At 32.1% G+C, this 16503-nt stretch overlaps 2 protein-coding genes across 6 annotated transcripts; one reads left to right on the plus strand and one right to left on the minus strand.

Annotated features, from left to right (window-relative positions):
- Positions 1–106: 106 nt before the first annotated feature.
- On the minus strand, positions 107–13845 carry LOC136775607 (rho-associated protein kinase 1-like). Of its 5 annotated transcripts, none has more exons than XM_066730536.1 (9): positions 13681–13844; positions 13475–13560; positions 13210–13397; positions 2039–2175; positions 1741–1962; positions 1439–1621; positions 1229–1360; positions 930–1152; positions 107–858 (listed from the first exon to the last, which is right to left on the minus strand). In XM_066730536.1, the coding sequence occupies exons 2-9, from the start codon at positions 13516–13518 to the stop codon at positions 794–796; spliced, it is 1194 nt and encodes a 397-aa protein (XP_066586633.1). In that variant the 5' UTR covers positions 13519–13560; positions 13681–13844; the 3' UTR covers positions 107–793. The 5 variants fall into 5 exon arrangements, with proteins under 5 accessions (XP_066586633.1, XP_066586630.1, XP_066586629.1 ...); XM_066730533.1 differs by lacking the exons at positions 13210–13397; positions 13475–13560; positions 13681–13844 and adding exons at positions 2661–2883; positions 3703–3914; positions 12102–12787; XM_066730532.1 differs by lacking the exons at positions 13210–13397; positions 13475–13560; positions 13681–13844 and adding exons at positions 2661–2883; positions 3703–4004; positions 12102–12786.
- A 445-nt stretch (positions 13846–14290) lies between these two features.
- Positions 14291–16464, plus strand: Rpn10 (regulatory particle non-ATPase 10). The gene is made up of 6 exons (XM_066729897.1): positions 14291–14359; positions 14901–15041; positions 15120–15231; positions 15304–15678; positions 15743–16028; positions 16109–16464. The coding sequence occupies exons 1-6, from the start codon at positions 14334–14336 to the stop codon at positions 16324–16326; spliced, it is 1158 nt and encodes a 385-aa protein (XP_066585994.1). The 5' UTR covers positions 14291–14333; the 3' UTR covers positions 16327–16464.
- Positions 16465–16503: the final 39 nt, after the last annotated feature.

Below are 16503 nucleotides of genomic sequence, written 5' to 3' on the forward strand. Positions count from 1 at the left end.
TTGAATATATAGAAACGTTTAAAATTTATGAAAATATTACGTTTCTATTTTATGAACATGCTATTGACTAGATTTTCAGAAATAACAAGTCATTAAAAACGAAGAATAAGAATTATCGTCAAGCATGAACGTTTTATTTATTAAAAAAATTACTTTATCAGACCGCTCTTATAAGTAATATAATTTACAATAAAATTATTATATTAATTGTAAATATTGCGTTGACCGGACTAGCTCAGTTTTCAAAGTGCAATAGGGCTTATCGTAAACTGCTGCTAGCTATGAATAAAAAAAATGTATTTTATAAAACGTACAAGAATATGAAACTCTCTAGCAGAGGGAATTGTTTAATGCTAAATGTTAAAAAAATGGAATTCTAAAATTTTTAGTTTTGTACTTTCATCGTTTTACAAAATACACCTACAGCTTTTTCAAGTTCAAACAACGCTATTATTTAATATTTTAATTAACATAACGGACTTATCTATTTTTATTTCTGCACTTCACTGATACTAATATTCTACTGTATTTATACATTTGATTGCTCACTACCACAAGTTTAAGCTGCTAAGTCTTTCTTAATCACTCAGTACTCAAAAATCTCGAGTTACCAACGTAATCAAAACATGTTCTGCTATGACTTATATAATAATAACATACTTAATTTATTAATATTTACAAATACACAGATTTGCAATGAATCGTGTATCAAGATCATACTATACACATTATGGTAGAGAGAAAGAGAGAGACGTTAGATTAGTCATCACGCCATATATATATATATATATATCTACATAATTGTAATATTTGAAAGTAAAGATTTACCAGATGAATCGTTTATCCTAACCACTCCATCTGTAATTTAATAAGCAAGTGATCAATTAATGGAAATTGCTATAAGATTTTATTAATCATTTATAACTGACCTGCCCCACTAAGATCTCTCTGCATGGGTAAATTAGTAGTAGCTAAATCATTCAACGTATCCTCTGCTTTATTTATAGATGACTGCAAATATTGGTCTGCCTTGACCTTTGATACCATAGTCAATGGACTATTATTGGTAGAATTTTTAAATCCATTGTACAGTTGCTCTATATAATTCAATTTTGTTTTTAAATCTAGTTCTGATTTTTGCATAAAATTCACCTAGCAAAAAATCAGGTAATTAGTACAAAATTTCAATATTTAGATAATTAGTTATATTGATGTTTTTCAAGCATACTTCATCTGTCAAATTTTGAATAGAAGCTGTTAAATTGGTTTGTTCAGCGAATCTAGATCCGCATTCTCTTTGTAAAGATATAACCTTACTACTAACATTCTCCATTGTTTCTGTCAATTTCACCAAAGATATCTGAAAAATCGTTGATGTGTTAGAAATCTGGCTTATATAAATGCATATATTGCAGTATTCTTTTTTTTATTTACTTACATGGTCTTTCTTTTGATCCTCGATAATCCATTCAATCTTTTGAGCTAAATCAATGTTTATATGCGTTAAATTATCTGTTAAATGTAATATTGCTGCATTTAATTCATCAGTCTTAATTTTATTTTCGTTCGTGGTTAACAATTGCGGCTTTTCTGTTACGTTGGACAGTTCTATAACAGATTGCTAGAAGAAATCATAATAACGATAGATTAATAATAGTTTTCAAATACAAATATAACTATTCCTTCTTTACGTTTTTATTGTATATATATATATATATATATATATATTCTGAATGGTACCTGAATACTGGTTATATTCTGTTTCAAAATATTTTCAAGATTCTGAATATTGGCATTGGTTTTTTTCAATGTTTCCACGGTGGCAACCAAATCCTGTATTTGGCTTCCAAATTTGGCCACACTGTTTGATAACAATTTCAAATCTTGCGGCACTGTAGCTAATTCTGGAGCAGCTTGGAACCAAGCTTTGACCTGGGTTAATTCATGCTGTATTCCAGCCAGCTGCAATGACAGAAAATTAGTCGAAGCGCTTAACCAAATAATGTTACATATTTACTAAAATCAGAACGACATTTACCTGAGCTGTAAAATTGGTTATTTGGAGCTTGAAATTTGACAGTTGAGTGAAAATTACAGTTTGATTGGATTTAAGATCTTTGGACAAAGAGTGACATTTTTGTAAAGCATCTGGAACACCTTCACTCCCAGCTATGACTGTAAAAGAGAAAATGAAATTTACACTCTATTTGTGGTACAAGGTGAGTTTTGTCCTCTGTTGGAACTAATTATGGATTTCTCAAGCATTCATCAGGGCTTATCTTATCAGTTTCTTTAGTAACAAAGAACAAGGTGAGTTAAGACTAAAATGTCGAAACATGAAAAGTTATCCTTGTTTCTGAGACAAGAGCCAAGTACAAGAATTAATTAACTTTGTCAAAATCAGCTTTGTTTGAATTACTCGCCTCGGCAGTGGTTTAGTTTAAAAATAAAATTTTGTCATGGGGACGAGGAGAGTGGTGGAAGGGATACTGAGCAATTTTATTGTTTTTCACATGTTTTGGTCGTACAGTACGACTTTTCTGACATTCCAACAATTGTTTATATTTGTTGTAGCGCGGCTAGCCTTTCTTAAAGAGTCCTAAGAATATTTCATGGCATTTTCTTAGTGTTTGCCAATGGTAATTGGCATCTGCCATTACCTTGGTCCAGTTCGGTGCGCAATGCTGTGAGTTGTTGACGGACGTCGATAAAGAGCCAAATTAGACAGGCTGTAGTCAGGACGGAGGCACACGCCAGGAAGGCACTACAAGCTTTAACAAGTCCAGGACAGGCTCGTCCCCTTCTACCTCGATTTTTACGTCCATTCCGCAAGGATACGTTCCAGTACTCCGACCTCTCATCGCTGCTGTCCGTTAATAGCTCCTGAAAATCGTTAAAAATTAACAATGACTACTTGCCCATAATAATACAACAATAACTGCCACACTATCATTTCTATATCTTATCACAAACAATGATGATAATAAATAAGAATAAAACTAATTCATAGATATAATTCTCGCTTGAAAATTTAACAAAAATTTTCTAAGCTACACTTGTAAAAATTCGTGATATGGTATTAATAAACGTGCCAATAGATGACTAAAGTTTTATTCGATGAAAAACTTGATCAACGATACATTTGTCGTCCTGAGCAACAATATCGTCTCGCTTATCATTGATAAGGGGCATATATGTATTATTATGAGAAATAATACTAATGGCTGATAGCGGTATACCGATAAATAATGCTTTCAGTTTGTAATGAGTCATGAAAATTCTAAGTGATTCACTTAAGCGCGTGCAAATGTTTAAATAAAAGGCGTTATTGTTAAATAGAATGTTGCAAACCTGAGTTGTCTGAATAATACGCATTGAAAATATAAATGTTTTACTAACAACTTCGGAATGAACAGCGAATTAGATTGATATATCTATATAGATTAAAACTATTGATTATTACGATCAATACGAATTAGAAATTAATTAAACGGTAATTATACAGATAAAACTTAATATTGAAATAGCGAGTAATTAAATTTTCAAAGGCTGAATAATAAATTGTATATACGTAATTAAATTAATCGATCGATATTCAGATGAGATAATGGCGCTGCTGAAGATAATTAGGGATCAGAATCGAGCAAGGAGGGGTGGAAGAGTGAGAAAAATGAAAGTGATTTTTAGTGGGAGTGAAATTACCTGAGAACTCCGCTTCCCCGAGCTCCTACGGGAAATGGCATGAGGCGGTGCGAGGGCGTCGAGTTCTTTCCGCTTTTTCATCTTCTTGGTTGGTGGTCGAAGCGGTACCGTCACCGCTACGGAGTCCATCTCAAGAAGAACCAGCCTGGACAAGTTCCGGTACACTTGGTGCTGCACGCACTGCACGCACTGCACGCCTCCCTTCTATCGCCCTGCCCAATAACACACGCTTTATCCACTCTCAAAGCACTTTATGCTTTTTCCATTTGCTCCTTCATTTCCATTGCGTTCTCGCTACCTGCCTAAAATACCATTTTATTTTCTTCGTCGACTCTTATAAACATTTCGAAACACCAATTGCAAATAAATCTTTCATAAATTGCGAAGCTTTACGGTAAAATATCTAATTTGTGAAACCGTGCAATAAATTCTTTTAACCTACAGTTTATAATTACGGCCGTTATAGCATTTTGTATTATAAATAAGAAAATATTAAGGGAAAAAGTGGGTTGCAAAAAACATAAAAAACTTATATGAATGGATAATATTGGAATTTTCCTAGTGGCTTATTTTTGATTTGCTGAGATTAACAGAATCATTTTTCCTCTTGATAAGCAGTAATTATAAGAGTTTTTATCTTTATAAGTCATCATGTTCATTTATCTATTATCCAAATTATTTTTTTGTTTAAAGAGTTAAGCACCAGGAGGGTATAAAATATATTTTTATTTGATAAGAAACACAAATATGATAACTTTGTATTTTTACAATTAGACAAAAATTAATTTAAAAAACTTGTATAACTAAAATAAAATTTCACAGATTTTCACGAAATACTTGATCGAAATTGTTTTTCTTATTTCTGAATAAAAATATTCCATTTTATTCTTATTTATATTATTAATACACTATTTTATCATACATTTTTTATTATCCAACTTAATTGGAGTTTTTAAATTATTATTAACTTGTTTTAACGAATGTATCATTTGTAAGAATAAATGAAAAAATATATTTACTCAATTTCCGGAGTGTAAAAACCACGTGGACTGACCTTACCATTGAACAATTTGTCAAACTTTTTACTCGCGTTAAAAAATTTTACGGCAAGAAAATACTGCGTGCTCGACACATGGGGAGCGAAAATTTCACTAACGGCTACTGATTAACAGCTTCGCGAGTCACTGATAACCGCGGGCATATCGTCAAATTTATTCCAGACCGACACAATCGTTTGATCTGGAACTCGTTTACAGTGCTGATAAGCCTTTACAAGCAACCACTTGTCGGAAAAACTGAATGAATACTTGTATAAAAAGACTTCCGACAGTCGACAAAAAAGTCTAAATATATTTAAACTTGGATAAAAAAATCAACGCTTTAAATAATAAAGTTTAATTGAATCGGACAACAATTGCACAATAGAGATATTAAATTATAATAACTATTTTCTAAAATTTAATTATATCTTTTATTACTGTCAAATTAATAAATAAATTTGATATAATAAAGCAAGCCTAGTAAATTAGTTAGGTGATTTTTTAATATTAAAATGTAGTCAGCTACTTAGCTTATGGATTTAGTGCATAAACTTGATAATATCAGATTCCTCGGTGCTGGCTAATATTACTCGTTTAATTTATTTTATTAATTATTTTGCAACGCGCGTTCGCCTCGTTTTCTCTCTTGTTAATTATATATATATATATATATATATATATATATATATAGCTACGATGCAAGAGGCCATAAAAAAGGCACCGAGGAGACAAAACATAAAGGCTTTAATGAAATGGGAGAAAAAAGCATGTTAAAGCTCGAATATGGAGGGGAGGCCACTTTCAAAATTTTTGTTACAGCCAGTTCCTTCAAATTAACTAAAAGGGCTTTACTTGTTTTCCTGTAGATGACTCACAAGCTAACCACTTTCACCCGAGCATTCTTCGATTACTTTTTTTTCATTAAAATTACAGATATCTTATTAAAACTCGGACTATAACCTAGTGCATTGAACATTTAAATTATTCCTCATTAAAATATATTTTTTAATCATAGTAAAAAATGTATAATATATCGTTTCGACAATACTACACTTTTTTTATATGTATAGTTTTATCGAATCATTAGACTGGATTTTAATTTGATAGTTTATTCACAGAGGTTTAAAATAAAATTAACGGGACTTACAGGGTGTGAGAGTCCTTGAGATTTTTCCCTTTGGCCGCTGCAAGCACAGGAAAGCACTATGCAATACAAACACAACACACGCGTTTGCCACTGGTAACATTCACTAGTATTTCACTTATTGCACGAAAGTAAAATCTCGCAGTATCGCCTCCCGCACCGCACCTCGACATTACGCCGAATTGAAGAGATTGCGAGTGCACGACCCACGGACACCATATATGCACGGGCCCCGACGATCCCGACGGGCCTCGCTCCGAGGGATCCTATGCGACGAAGGGTGGGAAAAATATCGGCGAGTACGTCGAGGGGAGAGCCGACGGAGAGGCTGCACGTGCGCGCGGTTCGCGCCCGCGGTCCCGCCCACGAATTTCGAAAGGAGCAGTCGCAACGGCGGATTCGAAAAAAGCTGAATAAATATGGCGGAGGTATATCGGGAGGCGAGAGAACGTGCTCGGGCACACAAATTTTGAACTCCACTGCTGCCCACTTCACGTTGATGTTCTATCGAATTTTTAGAGATACAAAAGTTTTCTAACTACACTGTACACATTGTACTGCAGTATGATGTACGACAAATCTTGGAGAATCGAACGCTTCCGGTATCACTCGACACTTCGTTTGGACGTTCTATCGTGGTTTGAGCGATTTTCTTGATTAAAAGTGAAGAAAAGTGCGAATTCCGGCGAAAGAATGGAGGAAAAGCGAGGAAATCGCGCGCACGTGCAGCCTCTCCGTCGGCTCTCTCCCCTCGACGTACTCGCCGAAATTTTTCCCACCCTTCGTCGCATAGGATCCCTCGGAGCGAGGCCCGTCGGGATCGTCGGGGCCCGTGCATATATGAGGTCTGTTCTCGTTGCCTACACTTTTTACACTTTGTGCACTTTTTAGGGTGTCAACTTATACAATGGACAAAGACAGAAATACGGAAAGTGTAGAAAGTGTTAAAAGTGTAGGCCAACGAGAACAGACCTATGGTGTCCGTGGGTCGTGCACTCGCAATCTCTCCAATTCGGCGTAATGTCTAGGTGCGGTGCGGGGGGCGATACTGCGAGATTTTACTTTCGTGCAATAAGTGAAATACTATAGTGAATGTTATCAGTGGCAACACGCGTGGTTGTATTTGCACTTTTTTTAATTGATAATTAAATTATTTTTTCAAAAGAATATAACATCAAAGTGCACTATGTAGTGGAAATGAAAGCTTTATCTTTGTTAGAATTCGTCTAGTGGTTGAAATTTGAGTAAAAATTGTCAGTGATAAACGCATGTGTTGTGGCTTTTTTGTGTGTGTTTTCCTGTGCTTGCAGCGCGGGCAAAGTCAAAACAAAAGTCTCAAGGACTCTCGCACGCTGAATGTCATGTTGATTTTATTTAAAAGTTAAAAAAACGCGATTCGGCTTAAAACGGTACAAATTTTCATTTTCTTTCTGCATTACCGAAAGTGATAGAAAACAGGGACGGATATTTTTGTCTTATATGTTCGTATAATTTTGGAGAGTAGTCTTTAAGAATCTGTTATTGTTTTTTTATCTATCTCATCGTGTTTTTTCAATATTATGTACCATTTAAATATTTAAAGAACGTGAAAATTTACACATTATTTTTCAATCACCTGTAATTTTAATTTGGAAAATGAGGCTTGAATTATACTGAAATTTAGGATCGCGTGGGTGGCATATAAATATTTACTTTAACTTCTACAAGGGTAATTTAAAAAATTCAATATGGCGACTATTTTGTACGGAAATGATCATTTTTCGCTTTTATCCAATATTTTCTATTATTTCAAGGCAGATACTGGCAAATATTATTGAAAAATCGCTATTGCTGTTGGTGGAAAGTGTTACTTTCGATTTAAAGGCCTGCAGCCAAATCAAATTTATTTTCGTTTTCAAATTTTAACTGTTTCTTGGCAGTTTTTGTATATTTTATTAAAGACAATGATTTTCTGGTTTAAATTTTAAATATATTTAGATATTCTAATTGCTAATCTGAACTGAAAATGGCAAAATTATAAGTGGTAGATCCAATATAGTGCGATGCCATTTAAAATATACAAAAACTGCCTAAAACCAATTAAAATTTGGAAACAGAAATAAGTTTGATCTTGTTTCGGGCCTTTAAAATGAAAGTAACACTTTCCAACAACAGGAATACTAATTTTTTAATAACATTTGCTAGTCTACCTTGAAATAATAGAAAATATTGGATAAAAACGAAATTTACCATTTCTGTAATAAGTTCTCGCCATATTTTTTCCGCCATATTGCATTTGTTTAATTGGCCCTGTTAACTTTAAAGTAAATATTTACATGCCGCCCGCGCGTTTCTAAATTTCAATACAAAACAATCCGTATTATTCCAATTAAAATAACAACTAATTAAAAAATAATGTGGAAATGTTCATGTCTTTTAACATTTAAAAGGTAATATTAAAAAAATACGTTGAGATAAATAAAAAATAACAAACAGATTCTGAAAGAGCTCATTTCAAAACCATACGAACATGTAAGATAAAAATATCCGTCAATTTTTTTATATGCACTCACCAACTACAATTTCATTTGCTTACAGCGATAATTTGTTATACAGAAATATAGTATAAAATGACGTTATATATAATTTATTTATTCATTTCATAATAAAGCATCACACTTTTCCATCAAAGTTTGTTAATAAATTTCCAAAAGTCTGTCAAATTTCGCAATAATTATATAATATTTAAATTAATTAAAAGGATAGTGAATCGATGGTATTCTCGCGAGATTGTAATTTAAATTTTCTCAACAAAAGAGGAACTATTGGTTTAGTATATATAGACACCTCGATGGAATATTACTGATAACGCAGTTAGATACGATACCAAGAAGAACTAAGGTTATTATTTCTCAAGGTAAGAGTCCCGGTTAAGATAAGTCCAATAAATAGCTGCACCTGCTTAATATTTTAATACTTGGTCTATCTTTGGGATAGATTTTACGTAATCTCAATCCTCTAAAGTGGCTCAGCAGTTTTAATCAATGTGGCGAATTCTAGTTGAATTTAAGCTAAAATTCTGTAATCAATATCTTTTATTTAGAAAAATATTTAAATCCAATTGCCTTGCAATGTAAAATTTTAAATCGATGAATTTAAACATTTATGTTAGGCTGTTATATATGGGAGAAGTCACATTATTCACCTTATATACATATATATATACACCAGTATTTTAATTTAAAAAAGAACGTATATCTTACGGGGTTTTATAGCAGCACTCAAATGAATCATTTTAATATTAGGAAAAATAGCTGGGATGGTAATTTTGAAATAAAGCGAAATTTTATTATTTATTATTTTTTACTTTAATCGTCTCGACTGAAGAAAAACAAATATTGTTTCAACCGTGCTTTATGAGCGATTAAACCGAATTCATTTTAAATTTATCTTTTGTATCGCAGATGAAATATTTACATTTAAAATGACGATAAATTTTATTATATTAAGACCCAGTTATGTCTAAATCAGGTATACAATTATTAAAAAATCTAAATTGATAAAATTTTACAATAATTAATTAATCTCTCTATCTCGTAATAGAAAGGAAAAAGATAACACTTTAGTACTTGGAAGCTGCAAGAGTAACAATTTTAGTTGACTAGTCTGAATTATAGTGTGATTTGAGCGCGTGCCAAGGCCTAGAAGAATTGTACTCTTATCAAGGTTTCGTAGCTCGCTAAATTTTTCTTTGGAAACCACGTGCGGTAATCACGCAACCACATAGAATAGGCACTTGTCAGATACGAATTAACTACACGTGACAACACTACTGACACCGTCATTCGACATATAAACTTCGTATTCGCAATTTTTTAATTATTAAAAAAATATCTCTTGTTACATCAGCTTTTATATTTTGTCCTTATTTATAATTATTTTAATTTGTTCTTATACATGTAATTTTAGCAGAGTAGAATGTACATTAAATTAAATCTTCCGCTTTTCATTAATTATTACTATATATATATATATATATATATACGCTTTAAAATTGTCATTGTTATTTTCTAAACGGACAAGGATGAAAGAAAAACGTAATAATAACTAGACTTGACGCAACAATTCCCATTTCCAGCATGACACGTTCATTTGTCTATTGTTAGTAATTTTTTTCAATACCTATTTATCGGCACCATGACGTAATTTCGTACTACTCGGCACGAGATTCGAGAATTCCGTTCAGATTACGTATGTACAAAAATACTTGACTAAAAAATGTTCGCTTGATAAAAACTATAATCTCTAACGTCGGTAAAAATCCAATTGATTGTTTATGCCGATGCAATTCCGGTTATCTCATGAAAAATATATTTCATTGAGAATTTTTAGATTTCAAAATAAAATTGTTCGTTGTCTTGAACGATTGATTCAATCGCAATAAAAGATGCGTCAAGGATATAATAATAAGTTATTAAAAGTGAACCTTTTCTGGTCAATATCTGAAATGCTCGACCCAGAAAATTCTTAATGAAATTCTTATAAAAATATTTGACTTTTAACATTCCTTCAAATGCAGACTACAAATTTAAATTAAATTTCTTCTTGCTCAGATTTTTTATTCGGATAGATACCACAAGATAAAAGAAACGCTTGTTTTCTTTTTTCAACTTAAAGAAAGATTCGACTATGCACTTTGTGTAAAATCAGTCTAGAAAGAAAGAAGAACACTCGGAAGTAAACTACCATATTCAATAAATGTTACACACAATTGTTTCAGAAGAATAAAAAACTTGCTTCGAGAAGTAGTTTAAAACTGCAAAAACTCGAGTCAAGATTTTACGGATATAGATGTAATCTTTTTCACGGTCTTGTGTAGAGTTCATGGGTATAATTAAATTATAAATGCCTCTCAAGTATTTTTTCCCCAATTTGCAATAGATTTAAAGTAGATTTAAAATTTTTAGGAATTAAACCCTACGTAAAACCATGCACGTTACATGAGATATGTACAGAAAAGTTTGCTCTATTCAGTCACTAGAATAGCGAAAATATTCTACTCGTAAAAAAAGTAGCTTTTGCATACTTGCTTTATGAAATACCACATAAGCTTCGACAGAAAAAAAATCTATATACGTATAAATATACAATTCATACAAGTTTTATTAAATTCGATATGGACAGAAAACTCTATTTTTATAAAAAAAAAAGTAAACTCGATTGAAATTTACTATTTTATAAATATAAGCTAAAAATATACAAATGTATTGTAGGATAAAGTATCATAATAGTCAGATGACATTATGTATATATTAAATTGCAGGTCATAAGAATATAAGGTCAATTTCATTTCATTGGAGGTTCATAAAATCAATTTAAAAAAATACCTGAGGTACTATTACAAGATGCTAAATTTATTTGAAAAAATTGTAGGATATTTGATATTGACTGTTCCAGCTAATAAATAAGCGATGTAATCGATTGTAACTACAGACGGTGGGCTTCCAGCTATCTTCGGTTTGTCTGGCGAATTATTTATATAAAGTACTTGTAAAAAATTGTTTACGCTTTTGGAAATGGTGAAATGCGTATACATATGTTTGATTAGTGTTTACTACTGCAACCCATTCAAATATTTACTGCCCTCTCGTTATGACGGTATGCACGTACTCACACCAATGCAATTCCACACACACACAAATACATACACCCACAGGTAAACGTCTCAAATACACAAATTCATCCTGCGCGCGCATGATTGAAAACATCATCGATGATACATTTTATTTTCGACGTGAATAAACTTGTAGCTTCTACGAATTCTTTGGCCAACTAAATTCTAGAAAAAACTTCAAGAAGTTTGTATACAAAGTTACTGGTCGCTTGAACGAACATTGAAAATTCCACTATTATTCCTTACACACAGATTAGGTTCAGCTTTTCTTTGGTCTTATACAGATTATGGTAAGCAAAAATTATTAAAAGAAAAATAATTAACTGCCAAGTGTCGACGACAGTTCAATTACTGAATTTAATGGACTTGTAACAGTTTTTTGTGCCAGACACAATTGTTCACAATACTCATAGAAAATTCTATTTGAATAATTTATTTGACGTTTCATTCGCCCAAACATATATAAGTTGCGCGCGCACAAATGGAAATATCCTCGACACTGGCATCCTCTATTCGATTCTATTCCATTAAATAAAGAGAAAAGTTAAAGAGAATTTCTTACCTAGAATAATTCAAAATATTCCTTATCGCGTAATCCAAACAACATGTACGAATGATTTACATTGTAGTTCTTTTTAATTGCGCAATTTGTCGTTTCACTTGGGCAAGATGAGGAATAATTTCCGCATAACGGAAATTCGATTGCGACAAGCCGCACTGCTGCCTCAACACGAAAATTCAGTTGGAAAAAAGCCACGATGACTTAAAATCCTCTGCCCAAACAATGTATCCGATTGATTTGGAAATGTTACTGCAAGAATTACACCAACATACAAATGCCGTGACGAAATTTGCAAAAAAATCGACCTAAATACACGAATCAGCAACTTTGTAACTTATCGTCAGTGTACGTTCTTCTCTTCATCAAATTTTTATAATGATCGGAAATGCAATTGAAAGGATTCCGAAATTTATAGGATTCGCGTTAAGCTGCACTAGGAGAAATGCATTTCTTTAATAAGGCCCTTTCTGTTGACAAACAATTGCGATGAAAAATGTTGACTTTGGAAATATTAGTTCACTATCAGATATTTTTGTAGTGTGTAACTTGTTTGAATTGTGAGGGGAAAGTATACCGGCTTTTGACAAGTCGAGTCGACTAGAATAAAATTTTGACGTTCTCGACTCCCAGGTCTGTTATCGACTGACCGAGCGTTGCCGAACGAGGCTGCCTGAACTTAGCCGGGAATTCTCTGATAAGGGTAAACCATGTATACGTGACGTAGCGCGCACACGCGTAAAAATTATATTGCTCCGTTCATCAAATTCATTAAATTATACTTTTGAATTGTTCTTTTTATTTCTAAATTTTCAGTTTAGTGCAAAATATGGCAATAAAATCCTTCGTATTAAAAGTTTGAAGCAATTTGACTTACTTATTATTTTTTTCTTTTTTAAACCAAATATTTTAGTCATTTTAACAAAATTTTTTTTAAATTAATAATTACAGTTAAAATCGTAATTATACTTATGATTAATTAACTTTTAATATGGATTTAATCCTAATAAATGATTAAAAATATTTGCTTTATTGTTTTTGTTGTACATCCATAATTAGTTCCATAATTATTATTGCAAATAAGAGATTGGGTTAAAAGCTAAAAGTTTACCTGATTTAATAGACATATCCATCCTGTGAATCTCCCCATAAATCACTATTGCTAGCCATGATAAAAACACTAACCAAAGAGTAGCTAAAACTGCTGCTAACCAAAGTGCAATTGTTCTCACGTAAGACTTTTTACATCCGCATGTATTAATACTCTTAGATCTATTCAAGTTTCCAGCTCTTTGTCGTCTGTAACATACATATTAGCATTAATAACAATGTTAGGTTTATACAGTAAAAGACCAAAACATCGATACAGCCCATACCTTTTCAGTCTTTTCTTCTTTACTGGTACAATCAGATCAGACATAGAGTCGCTCTCTGACAATAATTCAAGAAGATTGATTGTTTCCTTGTCATTTGAGTTTATCATGATAAAATAAATTAATAAAATTATATTAAAAATTGTGTAAAAAAATATAAGTAGAGTGAGTAAGCTTCAATTATATTAAAACTCAAAACTAATCATCACCTAACGAAATATTTCAAATAAAAAATAAATCTTAAAATTTTGTGTTGCATAGAACAGTCTAGCATATTTTATGCTTTTTTATTATATTTTAAAAATGTTTGCACGACATATCCTAAACAAAAATAATAATTCAAATTACTGCAACATAACCTATACAAATTTATTCTTGACATCTTTTATGCTGAGGACATGATTCTAGAGGATTCTTTCAAACTATATGTATAAAATGTGTCACGGAAAATATAGATAGACCTTCAATACCGGCAGTTGATAATACAACATGGCATCTGCCTAGCAGTTTAACTGAATTAAAGTTAATTCTGGCTATATCTGCTTTACTTAGAACATAAAAAATATAATCAAAATAAAATTTATAATTCCTCACACACACAAATAATGAATATAAATAAAGCAGTATAAAAACAGTCGCAATTACTGTACTTGAAATTTGAGGGGAATGCCTTTCCCGGTTATACGTTCCGTTATTTACTGTCAGATGACTCAGATGATAAATCTCTATAAGATGTGTCACGGATAATATAATTCAGTACAAGCAGTTAATAATAGAACGCAACCTCCAGTAGTCATGGTTATTGGTATGGTAGAATCACTAGAATCAGTAGAATGAATGGTTAATGGTATACTAATTCAAGATGGTGCTGGAAAGTACGGTTATTTGGTAAGCTCAATTATTTTTATAGCTTTATTACAAATCCTGTACTTTGATAGAAAAAAAAACTGTCTTGACAAATAACATAACAAAAAGTACACATCATATACTAATTTTATTACATCCGATAAATCTTGTAAGCTCCTGCAATGTCAGAAAATATGAGTTTGTTTCTCTGGAGTGACAATGCAAATTATTATCATATGAGAACTACAATAATGGATTTATTCAAATTTATTAAATTTTGAGTTTGTTCATCGTATTAATTAAAATTTTATAGAATAATTGACGCAATATTCTATTATTTATTCAAGCAAAATAAATAATACATTTTGTGTTAACAATTTAAGATCGTACCCACAAGAGTACACTGATTTATCTAAAGGTTTCCTTAATCGAGTCTTATCAACCCACTTGACAGTTACTACAGGAATCCTTTAATTTAGAGAGTTAAGGAAACCTTATAGTGATATAGTGCTATGAATGTAATCATTTAATATCAAATAGGTTAATTTAGAATAACTATGTTTAACCTACTGTTTTATTTTAGTGTGGACAATAGTGATTATATGAGGAATGGAGATTTTTTGCCAACAAGACTTCAAGCACAACAGGATGCTGTGAATTTAGTATGTCATTCAAAAACTCGTTCAAACCCAGAGAACAATGTTGGACTTATTACACTAGCTAAGTATGCATACATAGTGAAATGAAAAATTTATTAATATTTTATAACAGATGTAAAAAACCAGTTCTATTAAATTTTTAGTGTTGAAGTCTTGGCCACATTAACAAGTGATGTAGGTCGGATTCTCTCCAAACTCCATCAAGTACAGCCTAATGGAACTCTCAGTCTTATAACAGGAATTCGAATTGCTCATGTAAACATATCATAATAACTTTTCATTATAAGTTGAGCAATGATTAGAAATTTCCATGTTATATTTTTTCAGCTCGCTTTAAAGCATAGGCAAGGAAAAAATCATAAAATGCGTATAGTTGCATTTGTTGGGAGCCCAATCGAAATAGATGAGAAAGAATTAGTAAAACTAGCAAAGAGGTTAAAGAAAGAAAAAGTAAATGTTGATATAATAAGCTTTGGAGAAGAAAGCATAAACAATGAAGTACTGAAAGCTTTTGTAAATGCATTAAATGGAAAAGATGGAACTGGCAGCCATTTAGTTACTGTGCCACCAGGTCCACATTTGTCTGATGCTTTGATCTCCTCTCCTATTATTCAAGGAGAGGATGGAATGGGTGGAGCTGGCATGGGAGGAGCTGCCTTTGAATTTGGTGTTGATCCAAATGAGGATCCAGAATTGGCATTGGTAAGTTTATGGCATAAAGCAAATCACGTCTGTTGTTAGTAAATAATTTTAAAAAAAATTATAGGCTTTACGCGTGTCAATGGAAGAACAAAGACAACGGCAAGAAGATGAGGCACGTCGCGCACAAGCAACTGATAATGCTGCGAATAAACAACCAGAAACAATTAAGGAAGGAACAAACGAAGAAGCTATGTTGAAGCGCGCTTTAGCTATGTCTCTTGAAGGAGCCGATGATTCTGCTGCTGTCAGTGACAGTATCGCTCAGGGTAGTGGAAGTGTTCCAGATTTCGCTCATATGACGGAAGAGGAGCAAATCGCTTTCGCCATGCAAATGTCTATGCAGGACCAACGTAAGGAGGAAAACCATAGCCATTGAAAAAATAATTTTTGTAAGAGTTTAATTCATAGAAGCACTTTGACTTTTTTTCAGCCGAATTATTAGAAGAACTTGGAACACAAAAAGAGGAAGCCATGGAAGTTGAAGAAGATTATGCAGCAGTTATGTCAGATCCTGCTTTCCTACAATCTGTCTTAGAAAATCTTCCAGGAGTTGATCCGCATTCTGAAGCTGTACGCCAAGCTGTCGGCTCGCTACAACAGAATAAAGATAAGGAAAAGGAGAAAGAGAAAGATAAGGATAAGAAATAAGTATATAATTTTTCATCAATTTTCGAATACTGCAATTATTATAATTATTCGATACTCATAACAGTGTATAACATTTTATCTGAATATTTGCACACATGAAATAGATCACGAATTTATATACATACTTTTTTTTCATTACCTGTGTGTCATTTTTATATACATTAATGCCATTTAATC

This window comes from Prorops nasuta, unplaced genomic scaffold, assembly GCF_024137725.1.
Source record: "Prorops nasuta isolate Cenicafe-Biocafe unplaced genomic scaffold, Cenicafe_Pnas_1.2 PNAS00008, whole genome shotgun sequence".
Lineage (NCBI taxonomy): Eukaryota > Metazoa > Arthropoda > Insecta > Hymenoptera > Bethylidae > Prorops > Prorops nasuta.